Here is a 12470-nt window from a genome sequence, read left to right on the forward strand (position 1 = left end):
AAACCTTGCCGTTAACATTACATACGTCACGCATGTGCTTTCGTTACAAGATTGTATTTTGTTTCCCCCCCATCACCTGGCTAACCCCTTCCCCCCTCCCCGTGGGTAACAGCGGGGAACATTTCTGTTAAGCCACAGGCAAACAGCCCAGCAGGAACGGCCACCTCTGAATGTCCCCTTCAGAAAAGCACCCTATTTCTACCAGGTGACCATGAATGATATCACTCTCCTGAAGATAACACAGAGAGATAAAGAATGGATGTTGTTTGAACGCCAGCAAACATACACTGCAATGCTTTGTTCTACAGTGATTCCCGACTACGTGCTACTGGCCTGGCATGGTAAAGTGCCCTACCATGGTGGACGGAATAAGGCTGCCCTCCCCAGAAACCTTTTGCAAAGGCTTTGGGAGTACATCCAGGAGAACTGCAAATGCCAGGGCAAATTAATCATTAAACACGCTTGCTTTTAAGCCATGTATACTATTTTAAAAGGTACACTCACCAGAGGTCCCATCTCTGCCTGGCAGGTCCAGGAGGCAGCCTTGGGTGGGTTCGGGGGGTACTGGCTCCAGGTCCAGAGTGAGAAACAGTTCCTGGCTGTCAGGAAAACCGGTTTCTCCGCTTGCTTGCTGTGAGCTATCTATAACCTCATCATCATCATCTTCCTTGTCCCCAAAACCTGCTTCCGTGTTGCCTCCATCTCTGTTGAAGGAGTCAAACAACACGGTTGGGGTAGTGGTGGCTGAACCCCCTAAAATGGCATGCAGCTCATCATAGAAGCGGCATGTTTTGGGCTCTGACCCGGAGAGGCCGTTTGCGTCTCTCGTTTTCTGGTAGGCTTGCCTCAGCTCCTTAAGTTTCACACAGCACTGCTTCGGGTCCCTGTTATGGCCTCTGTCCTTCATGCCCTGGGAGATTTTGACAAATGTTTTGGCATTTTGAACACTGGAACGGTGTTCTGAGAGCACAGATTCCTCTCCCCATACAGCGATCAGATCCCGTACCTCCCATTCGGTCCATGCTGGAGGTCTTTTGTGATTCTGGGACTACATCATGGTCACTTCTGCTGATGAGCTCTGCATGGTCACCTCTGCTAATGAGCTCTGCGCTCACCTGCAGCTTGCCATGCTGGCCAAACAGAAAATGAAATTCAAAAGTTCGCGGGCCTTTTCCTGTCTACCTGGCCAGTGCATCTGAGTTGAGAGTGCTGTCCAGAGCGCTCTGTCATAGCTCCCGGAGGCCAATACCGTCTAATTACGTCCACAGTACCCCAAATTCGACCCGGCAAGGCCAATTGCAGCGCTAATCCCCTTGTTGGGGGTGGAATAAGGAAATCGATTTTAAGAGCCCTTTAAGTCGAAAAAAAGGGCTTTGTCATGTGGATGGGTGCAGGGTTAAATTGATTTAACGCTGCTAAATTCGACCTCAACTCCTAGTGTAGACCAGGGCTCAGTGTACTTAAAGGGGCAATGCGCATCTCTCTCTCTCCCACACACAGGATGTATGTCTCTGTCTGCTATTCTGTCTCCCCTCCCTCCATTCGTGCTGCCTTGTAGAGTGTGAGGCTACATTAACAACAATGTGTTAACCCTTGAGGGCTCAGCCGAATGCTAGTTCATCATTTAGCAATAAGGCATTTCCTGGGAAATATCCCACCCTCTTCCACCCTCTGACTTCACCACCTCAACTAAGCTTCACAATCGTCATTGCTGTGTACAGTATTAAATTGTTTGTTGAAAACTTATACTGTGTGTGTGTGTGTATATAGTTTTTTTGTCTGGTGAAAAAATTTCCCTGGAACCTAAAGTTTACATTAATTCTTATGGGGAAATTGGATTTGCTTAACATCATTTTGCTTAAAGTCGCATATTTCAGGAACATAACTACAACGTTAAGCAAGGAGTTACTGTATTTAGTATTTCTCAGAGTTGTGTCAGAGTGAAAGCACTTTGCATTACTCTAACACTTAGACCTTCCTTTGAAATGCCCTTTCTGGAGCTCACTCTGCCATGACACAGACACTTGGTGGTTCCTCTTCATTTGTTCTCACAGGCAAAATGATGACCATTCATCGTCCAGGGTTTTCCTGCTGTTTGATGCTTCTTTCTCTACTTATCCAGTTTGATGCTTCTTTCTCTACTTATCCAGTTTGATTAATACCTCACTGAGAGAAACACATCAGAAGTTTGGCCTCTTTGAGCAGTGTCCCTATGGTTGCTCCACTTCAGCTGCACGTGCACTTCTTGAGTCCTTGATCGGAGATTTTATGTTAGCAGCATCTGTTCAGCCTGCACATGCATTCTGTGAATCCTTGTGCCATTCACTGAGGCCAGACAGGGCTGCCCGGTGAACCATTCTATGTTCCTAATCAACCATCTCAGCCTGCGACGGAGCCTTAGCATGTCTACCTTGAGCATGCCTCGTCTATCTCATGTACAGTTTCTTATGGTTGGTTGTTTAGGATTAGCTTAGTGTAGTTTCATTGTTAGTAGATAGTTTATAGTTAGTTAGATATAAGTAGTAAGAAGATTGATTTGTTTCCTTTCTCTCCCTTTGGGGAGTGTTATTCTCCTGATATGGTGTGCCTGGCTCGCCTCTCCTGTTGAGAGGCTATACCTGTTAGTGACACCCATTCCTAGTATATTTGTTTGAGGAAGTCTCACATCTCCCAGAAGTGCAACTTCTGACTGGCCCTCACATCCAGGGCAAGGAAGAACAGTGTGATTAAACTGAGAACTGAGACTGTTCATGCTGGAGTACTCCCTTTTACATGCCTCTGAGTCAGGCAGGAGATCCCTCCACCCCCAGTCAGCCCAGTACATCTGTCTCTGGATAGATCAAATGGCCCCTTAGCCTCAATGTAGGTTTTCCTTAAGAAAAGGAAGGCTATGGAAACTTCAGAGAAAGCTTTGAAGAAGAGGCACTCGGACACTCTCATCATAAGGAGCTCGTTCTTAAATGGCCCCAGTCCTCTGCTAGATTCACAGTCTCAGAAGCCTTGACCTCTTGGCTCAGTACCGTAGAGGCAAAAGACTCCTCCTGTACTAGCGGGGCTGGAAAGTCCTGAAGCTCTAAAGAGAAACACATCTCTGATAGGGTTCTGGTACTGTCTACGAGGGACAAGGTGGGCATGGAAAAGCACTCCAAACAGTTATCTTCTCGCATAGCCCCACTATCAGTACCTACCCACTCAGCACCCGTGGTACCAGGCAAATCACAGTGTCGGTATATTCCCAGTCAGTGGTACAGTCTTCTTCGGCAACCAAGTTGGTACCAAAGCCTTACTTAGTACCACAAGAATTAAGGGCTTGTTTATGATGGATGAATCAGAGTTCCCATTGCTCATGTGTACTGAGTGCCTCTGGGTACTTGAGACACTGATCTCCAGATTACCATTGTCTTCCAATTCTACAGGACTCTCCATGCTTTTTCACTGTTGTCCCCCAGTTGGAGGATACTGAGGAGGACGAAGAAGACTTCTGGTTCTTTTCTATTTCTGTACATGGTGCTTCTACACATCCCAGGGCTGCTTATCAGTAGCGATTCACTAGCCCACCAGCACTATTACATAGGGAGGCTGGAATTGGACAGTCCTCTGCCCCATTCAAAACTGAGTGAGAGCAGGCACATATCTGCCAGAGAGGGGGTGCTTGTGAGTGTCGCGTACCAACTCTATTATACTATGGTACCAGGAGTGAGGATCTTCAGACCGACCCTGATCCACAAGGGCTGTGGAGAGGCAGTAAAACAACTGAGGCAAAGGCAGCCACGGAAACAACCGGCAAGATTTTAACTGTTTTATTGTGTAAAGCCAGAGGCAGAGGCCAAAAGGTGTACTGAAAGGACTCTTGAATGCTCTATAGGTAAGAGAGACCTGGGAGAAAAGGCCCTGACTGACAGGGGCAAGAAAAAGAGTATGCCCTGACTGAAGGGGGGCAGAAAAGGACCGAGGGAAGAACCACTGCCCCAATCCTGTCTGAAAGGGGAGGTGTATAATGGGGTGGACTAGGTATAAGGGCCCCCTGCTGGAGGCCTCATAGCTCTGCCTTACCCCTCCCCAGAAAAGAACAGAGGAGAAGTCCTCCTGGCAGCCTAGAGTGGCTGCAGAGGAAGCAGCCAACCAGAGAGGCTTCTCGAGCAACCAGTCAGGGGCCAGAAGGGCCATGTAAAAGGAAGCAGCAGAGACAGAGCAGTCAGTTGTTGCCTGGAGCTTGAAGAAGGAGGCCTGGGTGCCTGGCTGGCTGGAAGAGCAACTGGACCGCGGACAGGTCCATGCAGGCAGGCTGAGCCCAGGGGATTGAGTCCAGAACCTAGCCAGACCAGGCGAGGATACCGTGATGGGGCCCTGCTGGTCTAGTTGAAGACTGAGGCCAGGCGAGGGCTGCCAAGAGGACACCAACTGAGGGTATCAAGATGGGCTCCTGTTGGGCTGTTAAAGAATGCAGTGCCTCCAGAAAGGAAGCCTTGGTGCTATCGCCCCATACCAGGGCTGTGAGCAAGAACTATATACACTGGAAGGGGGGAATAGTGTGTCTGCTGAGTCACCGAAGACTGGCCGAAAGAACCAAAGGCTGAGGGGGGGTGAGGGCACTGGTGAGAGGCAGGTGCCACCCCGTTGTAAGAACAGAAAAAGCTCAGACCTGACCAGAAGAGGGTTCCCGTGAGAGGTGGGTGCCGCCCCATTCAAAACAGAGTGATTGCAGGCATATATCGGCCAGAAAGGGGTGCTCACAAGATGCAGGTGCCGATGCCATTACAGCATCGTACAGGTTATAACATCAAGCTATAACCACTTTATGTCCCTCCCTCTCTTTCCCTGTCCTCCTTCAGGGACCTTTCTCACAAGCTTTTATTGAAACAAGAACTGGACTCTCTCTCCTTCAATTAGGAGCAATAGAGCTAGTCCCACTCCTCACAAATGGAAAGGGTGTTACTCAAAGTATTTCCTTGTGCCAAAAGAGGATGGAGACCAATATTGGATCTAAAACTACTAAGCAAATGTGTAAAGCCTCCAAAGTTCAAGATGGTTACTCTGGCAGCTATAATTCCTTCACTAGAGGAAGTAAATTTTGTTTTTGACCCTTGACCTACAAGATGCGTATTTCCATATAGCGTTACACCCATCACACATTAAATAACTATGTTTTACTATAGGCCAGAATCATTTTCAATAGTGAATCCATCCAGCTTTTCTTTGGCCACAAGGGTATTCTCAAAGGTCCTGGCAATAGTGACTGCTTATCTCTGATGAGAAGCAATTCTAGTCTTTGTGTACCTCAATGACTAGCTACTCAAAACCAATCCTACAAGGCAGTGCTGTCTTCCACTCAAACAGCTCTTTTTTCAAGGAGTGTGGTCTCCAGATAAATGTATAAAAATCCATATTAACCCTCATACAAAAAATACTGCTAATATGGGTTTTCTTTGATTTGTTGGCAGCCAGGGCCTACCTTCCCATGGACAGATTCATAACTTTGTCAGGTCTGGTCAGGGTTACGCAGGGAAGTCCTCAAACTACAATAAGAAACTCTTGGGACACATGGCAGCTTGTACCTTTGGGATCGATCATGCAAGGCTATGCCTCTGCTGCTTCCAGGGCTGGCTTAGAATGACCTATTCACCAGCCAGAGATACACTGGACAGGCAGATCAAGTTTCCTCTCCAGGTGAGGAACTCCCTAGCCTGGTGGAAAAATCAACTCAATGGCAGTGCAGTCATTCCTTTCATTCACCCAACTCCAACTTTAACTGACAATGGATACATCACTTTTGTGAAGAGGAGTTCACCTCAATGCCCTCATGACTCAGGGCAGATGGACACCTCTGGAAACCAGTCTCCACCTCAAAGTGTTGGAACTTAGGGCAGTCAGGAATGCCTGCTTTCATTTCCTACCCCTCATTGGGGCAAATAAATTAGGGTCATGACAGAAATGTGGCCTGCATATCAACAAGCAGGGAGAAGGAAGATCTCCCTCCCTGTGCCCCAAAGCTATGAAACTGTAGAACTGGTGTATAGCCATCAGATCCAAATTTCAGCCATCTACCTCCCAGGTATACAAAACACCACAACCAGGACTGCAAATGGGAGTTAGACTCTCAGATTCTCCACAGAATATTCCAAAGGTGGGGACTTCCAGAGGTGGATCTCTTTATCACCTCCAGGAACAAGAAGTGTCCTCTGTTCTGCTCACGAGGAAGTCAGGGCCACCACTCTTTGGGAAACATCTTTTTCCTGTCTTGGACAAAAGGTCTGTTCTATGAGTTTCCTCCAGCACCGTTAACACCAACACTTGTGATGAATAAGATCAGACAGGACAAATCCAGGGTTATCCTTCTAGTACTGACCTGGCTGAGACAGGCTTGGTACCCTTACCTTCTTCAGCTATGCGTCCAACTGCCATTCAAGCTTCCGACCATTACTCATTTCCTCTCCCAGGATGTGGGTTATGTGCTTCACCCTGGCCTAAGGGCTCTCTGTCTCAGGGAGTGGTTCCTCAATGGTTTGTAAGGTTATAATCCTCCTGTTCTGCAGAAGTGCAAGAGATACTACTGAACAGTAGAAAGGAGTCAGTCCAAATTACTTACCTGCAGAAATGGAAGAGATTCTTCCACTGGTGTTTCCATTGCCATCTTGTGCCTGAATCTGTGTTACTGTCAGTTATCCTGGAAAACCTGTTGGATCTAAAGAAATCGGAGTTATCAGTTAGCTTGATTAATATCCACTTGGCTGCGATGTCAGCCTTTCATCCTCTAGTTGATGGGTTCTTCATATTTGCTCACCCTGTGTCATTAATGGAATGGGGAATCTGCCCCCAGGTTAGGGACCCCACTCTGACTTGGGACCCTAACCTGGTACTTAAATACCTCATGAGACCTCCATTTGAACCAATACCAACCTGCTCTCTGCTCCATTTAGCTGTGAAGACGCCCTTTTTACTAGCTATCATTTTGGCCTATAGGGTTGGGAGGATTGGGGCCTGGATGGCAGATCCCCTTCTTTGCGGTGTTCTTCATGGACAAAGTCTCTTTATGCCCACACCCTAAATTCTTACCTAAGGTTCTATCAGAGTTTAATGTTAACCAGTCCGTTCATCTATCAGTGTTTTTTCCAAAACTGCATAAGGCCCTACAGAAGACTCGTTTTCATACCTTAGATGTTAGAAAGACACTGGCTATCTACCTTGGTAGAACCAAACATTTTCAAAAGATACCTACACTGTTCATTTCATCCCAGCTAGATCTAAGGGGTCCTGAGAAGTTTGACTGGGATGGCTAACAGACTGGGATGACAGGAATCTGTGACTCAGTTTAGCACCAGCAAATCTCTCTCTTGCTGAGGCAGGGGGTGGTAACAAGGGTAACCCACAGTCCTGGGCACACTGAGAAAGTATAACACAATGGTTTTGCCATTTTCATTCAAGTTTTTGTGACTGGCCTAGTGAGCCATGGTTCTGAGGAAGGAGCTACGCTCTGACTCAGAATCTGGACACCAAGTCCAAGAACCAATAAAGAAGGTCTCAAAAGGATTGGGACTAGGCATGTTTTTTCAGAATTCCCTCCCAGTCAATTCCTCACTCCAGCAGATCACAAACTGCCTGTCAGAAATTTTTGCTGGAACTGTACATACTCCGGAAGATCTGGGGGATGAATGGCTCTCCTCCTTTAGGCCCCAGATCAAGAAAGCATCCTGATTCAGGAAAGTACTGAATTCACTTAAGTACGTGCTTATATCCTAAAGAAGTCTTGGGATGTGGGTGTGAAAGACTAGTCACTGGGGTGTGGAAGATGTATAAATTAAGATGGGTAGACCTTTAACAACAAATGGCAGGGTTGAAGGATCTGTGTACTTGGGTTCATTTTTCTGAAGATCTCAACTTTCAAAAGCTTGGGAAAAGCTGAACTAGATGGAAATTTAAATTTAATTATACTGATTAATTTTTTTCCAACAACTTTTAATTTACAGATGTACCTTTTCTTCTGGATGAAAATGAAACTGAAGAGGTGTGTCTTTTGACATCAGGAAAACTAATGTATTCCTTATCCTGGGCAGTCGATGAGGGAGGAATTCCGTTAGCCCCTGAATCTCAGAAAATAATCTCTGCTTGTTACAGGTAATAATAAATCTTATATTTCTATAAGATTGCCACAGTTTTCACTAAATAGCATCTCATGTTTAATAGTATAGGAAAAGTTATGCTAAAATATCATTTGCTTTATGGCAAGATGTTCTGTATAATGCTAATTTACTGTAGAGCACAGTTAACCTATTTTCTGCAGATTTCTTGGTTGTTTCCATCTCTATATTTCTTGTAGTCATGACTTAGAATAAGACTGAACCTGATGATGTCTGTGAGAATTGGAAATGTTTGCTAAACCATTGTGTGTATTATAGTATATAGGAGCTAATGTATGACAAAATAAGTGAAGGTCTTGCATTCCTTTTTAGTGTGCCAAGAAACATAAATGCAGAAATAGCTACTGGACTCCTGTGGTTCACTGACCGACAGAAACTTACTGAATGGGCCAAAGAAGTCAAGATTGATCCTAATGACCCTGAGTATTCAGATTTGATGGAATTCATTATGGTAATGTTTAGCAGAGTTCAGTATTAGGAATTTGTAATAATTTATAATTGCTTTTAGAAGAAAATATGTATTGAGTCTAACATGACAGGAGTTAGGGAATTTCTAGATATTGACTACTAAAGCATTTTCCACAGGAGATCTTTGGCTCCAAGGTTATAAATAATATGGGACTGAACTGTAAGACTACTTCTGATCAAGATTTCTGAAGATGCCAAAAGAAGTGGGAGCAAAGCTGAATAATTTGTGTATTTACTTGGAGCAACAAGATGAAATTGTTGCTCGCTAATTATAAGTGAGCCTATTTTTATTGTAGATTCTACTTGAATCAGATAGTTACCCCCTCTCCTTTTCTTGCTCTCATATCCTTTTCCCTTTCCCTAACTTTGGTCACTTGCTCTGAACTCTTTCTGGTCATTCTTCCTTCTGGTGTCTTACCACACTATGAATCTTACCCCATTGTTTACATGAACTGCAGCAGACTTAGATCATCAATCTTTGATTCTATTAAAACAAATGATGGTGAAGCCCGGGAGAGCAAATTAATAAAACAATTTGCAGTCATCTTGTGTCTTGAATTTTATTCTTTGTTTCTGTTTCAAGTCTTGTCATTTCAGTACATCATTTAGAGATAGGAAGCACAAAATCTGTGGAAGGATTAGGGGTGAGGAAAACACACTGATGGGGGGAGCCTCATAGGGTTTTCCCTACTTCATTCACTCTGTGGATCTCAAGGATTCAGAAGGAAGTTAACTTTATGCATGGAAACAGGAGCTATCCTACTAGAGAGACACTGCTGTTGGTTAGGTCAGTGCTACTCAAAGTGGTGGTCCGTGGACTGGTGCCGGTCCGCAAGCCATCAGCTGCTGGTCTGTGCGCACATTGGAAAAAAAAATTGCCGGTCCCCCACATCAGATAGCTTGAGAAGCACTGGGTTAGGTGATCCTACAGCTGCTCAGTAGTAGTTGCAGAGATTAACCAGGTGGTGGTCAAAAGTGGTGCAATGATAATAGCTGAAAATTACTGGGGCTCTGTGGACTTATTCTAGAGTCCATGTAATGACTTCTGATCACTGTCTGAACAGCTGACTTCACTGTGCAATTTGGGGAATTTTTCAAAAGCGAGAAGAGGCTTCACTGCTACAAACTCTAGTCTAATTTTCATTTTAAAGTTTTTTAAAGGCTAAGGGTTGTCTCCCTTGATCCCTTGGTAGATACTGAGTAGACTGCTTCAAAGGTGGTCATTTTAGACTGTGTTTCTCTGTGTAATATTTTACAACATATACTTCTAGCAAAGCATCTAGGGCAAACAGAAAAAAATATTTATCATCTTACACTAGTAATGGGCTACATACAAAGAGAAAATGAGAATTGAACTAGGGTTGAAAGAATAACAAAAAAAACTGCTAAACATACCAATGCTTAAGCATATTCAAGAATAAGTCTGAAATGATGCTGAGATATAAATAACTATGAATGAGCCCAATCCAAAGACCACTGAAGTCAATGACAGTCTTTCCGGCGACTTCACTGAGTTTTGTATTAGGTCCTATGTCCTTAACTATAATCTCAGACAGGATTTCTTTTACCTACAAATTTGGTCTTGAGAAATTGGAGATGTATAACCTCTTAGTGGCTACAGTAATCAAAACCAAACCTGATCCGGCTGTGAGGGACAGCTGAATCTTACAACTAACTACTCGATCCCTTCAGTCCACTCACCATTCCAGTCTGGGGCTGTGATTCCACTCCAAATCAAACCTTTACTCAGGTAAACGTAGTTTACATTTTATACTCCCAGGAAGATTTATGGAATCTGTTTCCTACTAATTTCCTTGGCTAGTGGCCTGTGACCAGTGCAACATTCCATGGCATCTGCCAATTACACCTGCTCACATTATACCAAAAGAGAATGATAAAGCTTATTAAATTGATTTTATTCATTTACAAAGGCAATAAGCTAAACTTTACTCTCTTATACCCATGTAACTTCACTGGAATAAGTAGGATTTCACAGGTGAAAGAGAGAGAGAGCAGAATTTGCTGAAGTATTTTAAGAAACATCTTCATTAGAATTTCCTAGGCCAATGGATGTATACAGAGATAGTACAGGTTAGTCAGTCATTTAATTTCTGTGATATAGAAAAATGATAGGTGGATTTTTTAAAGAAAAAGAACAAATAAAAATACCATACAAACTCAAATGTCAGTTTCTCCTTAAAGTTAATACCAATAGAAAAAATGTGGGCATTTGTTTACATCATAAAATCTATGCTGAAGAGAAGCCCCAAATAATAGCGATGGTATTGCAGGTCATACTGAGATGTATTGTTAGAAGTATGGGAAGTTTGCTTAGAACCTGTTGGTTCTTTGCTTGGCTCAAGCCAGTACAGTTTCACTTAATAAAAACAAATAGCAAATTTTATTAGTCATGACCCAAAAAGTTTAAAAATATTTGAACCTTGCTTTTACTTTCTCTAACAGTATGCAAGATCCAAGGAACAAACTGTGTCAAAATATTTTCGTCTTGAACAGCTGCAAGAAGAGTTTAACTTTGTTACTGAAGAAGAGATTAAAAAGTGTAAACGTTTCCAGCTGTTGCAGCTTAGGAACTCAGAGCAGTTCGATTTCTGCCATTTTCGGCAAATACCACTGTATGATAGAGAGATACCAGATGCAGTCATTCAGGTATTTAATGTTTCCACTATGATCCTTGTTTCATGTTATATATGACAATCTGAGTTTAATATTAATCTTTGATTTCTCACAGTAGTTGAATTGAACTTTCCTCTTCCTATTTGATTTCTATGTGCAGCAAGGACATGTGTAATCTTTTACATTATCATGATTTAATGCCTGAGAGCCAGATTCCAATGTCCTTATTCATGTTGAATAGCACTTCGTTACTCAAGTAGTCCTTGTTGAGTTCAATGATGTAAAGTGCTAGTCAGAGTAATGTGACCCTGAAATTTTAACACAATAAATTGGACAACGTTGCTTCAGTCTCTAGGAAATAATTGCTTTTTGTGACCTTAACCCAAGCATAGATTCTTCTAGTGCTGCTAAGAAAAAATGAGGGCAAACATAGACACTTCTTGGGGTCCTGTTATATTAGCTATCTCTGAATGCTCCTTGATTACATTTTTTTAAATAAAAATATCCAGGGATGTCTTTTGTCCCCTCTAGCTCTTTCTGATACCAAATGAGTTCTAGGCAGTGTTGGTAATTCTCCTTTAATAAAACTGCCTTGGCTGGGATGATTTAGTTGGGGTTGGTCCTACTTTGAGCAGGGGGTTGGACTAGATGACCTCCTGAGGTCTCTTTCAACCCTAATCTTCTAATTCTATGAACTGCCTGTTTTGTCCTGTGGTCCTTCTTTGATCATCAGTATTCTCTCTAGGATGCATGTGTAAGTATGGATAACATAGATAGAATGCAACATGCAGTAAAGACAGTGGCCACAGAATGGGAACTTTGGAACAGTATTTCCTGTGCTCCCACAAGTATGGTTAATATCAGGAAGTGTTGGCATTATTTGCTGATGATATTCAGCTGTTTATATCTTTTGACATCTTTAATGACTTCTCCATGTTGAGCCTCTCTGCATGCTCTCACAAAGTAAACTTGTGGCTTCATCTTCATTTTCTTCAGCTAAATATCTCAGGAAATACAGCCAGAGGAAAATCCTGCAGCGTCACTCCATCTCCTCTGTCTTCCTTCTTGACTCAGACATTCCATTTGCCTCCTTTTCACTATTTCAACTTCACCTTGGCTGAAATCGTCCTCCATGCTTTCATCTTCTCTCATCTTGATTAGCTATGGCCTCCCCAAGTTCCAGCTCTCCAAACTGCAAAATATTTTGGCTCATTTTCTTAAACATATAGAGAA

General features: G+C 43.4%; 1 protein-coding gene and 1 long non-coding RNA gene across 4 annotated transcripts in view; one reads left to right on the forward strand and one right to left on the reverse strand.

The window, feature by feature from the left end:
• Positions 1–12470, forward strand: part of CC2D2B (coiled-coil and C2 domain containing 2B) — a 103993-nt gene that overhangs the window by 47758 nt on the left and 43765 nt on the right. The window contains exons 18-20 of one of the 3 annotated variants that reach the window (XM_043551097.1): positions 7965–8112; positions 8448–8586; positions 11067–11270. In XM_043551097.1, coding sequence (XP_043407032.1) covers positions 7965–8112; positions 8448–8586; positions 11067–11270 — 491 coding nt within the window. Of the gene's footprint in view, positions 1–7964; positions 8113–8447; positions 8587–10965; positions 11271–12470 lie in introns of those variants that run through there. The other 2 variants (XM_043551094.1, XM_043551095.1) reach the window with 2 other exon arrangements.
• The window catches only part of LOC122466553, a 42079-nt gene continuing 30462 nt past the window's right edge, over positions 854–12470 (reverse strand). Inside the window, exons 4-5 of the long non-coding RNA XR_006292168.1 lie at positions 6375–6682; positions 854–910 (exon numbers count right to left, since the gene is read on the reverse strand). This is a non-coding gene — a long non-coding RNA (uncharacterized LOC122466553). The remainder of the gene's footprint in view (positions 911–6374; positions 6683–12470) is intronic.

Source organism: Chelonia mydas, chromosome 7 (assembly GCF_015237465.2).
Source record: "Chelonia mydas isolate rCheMyd1 chromosome 7, rCheMyd1.pri.v2, whole genome shotgun sequence".
In the NCBI taxonomy this organism is placed as follows: domain Eukaryota; kingdom Metazoa; phylum Chordata; order Testudines; family Cheloniidae; genus Chelonia; species Chelonia mydas.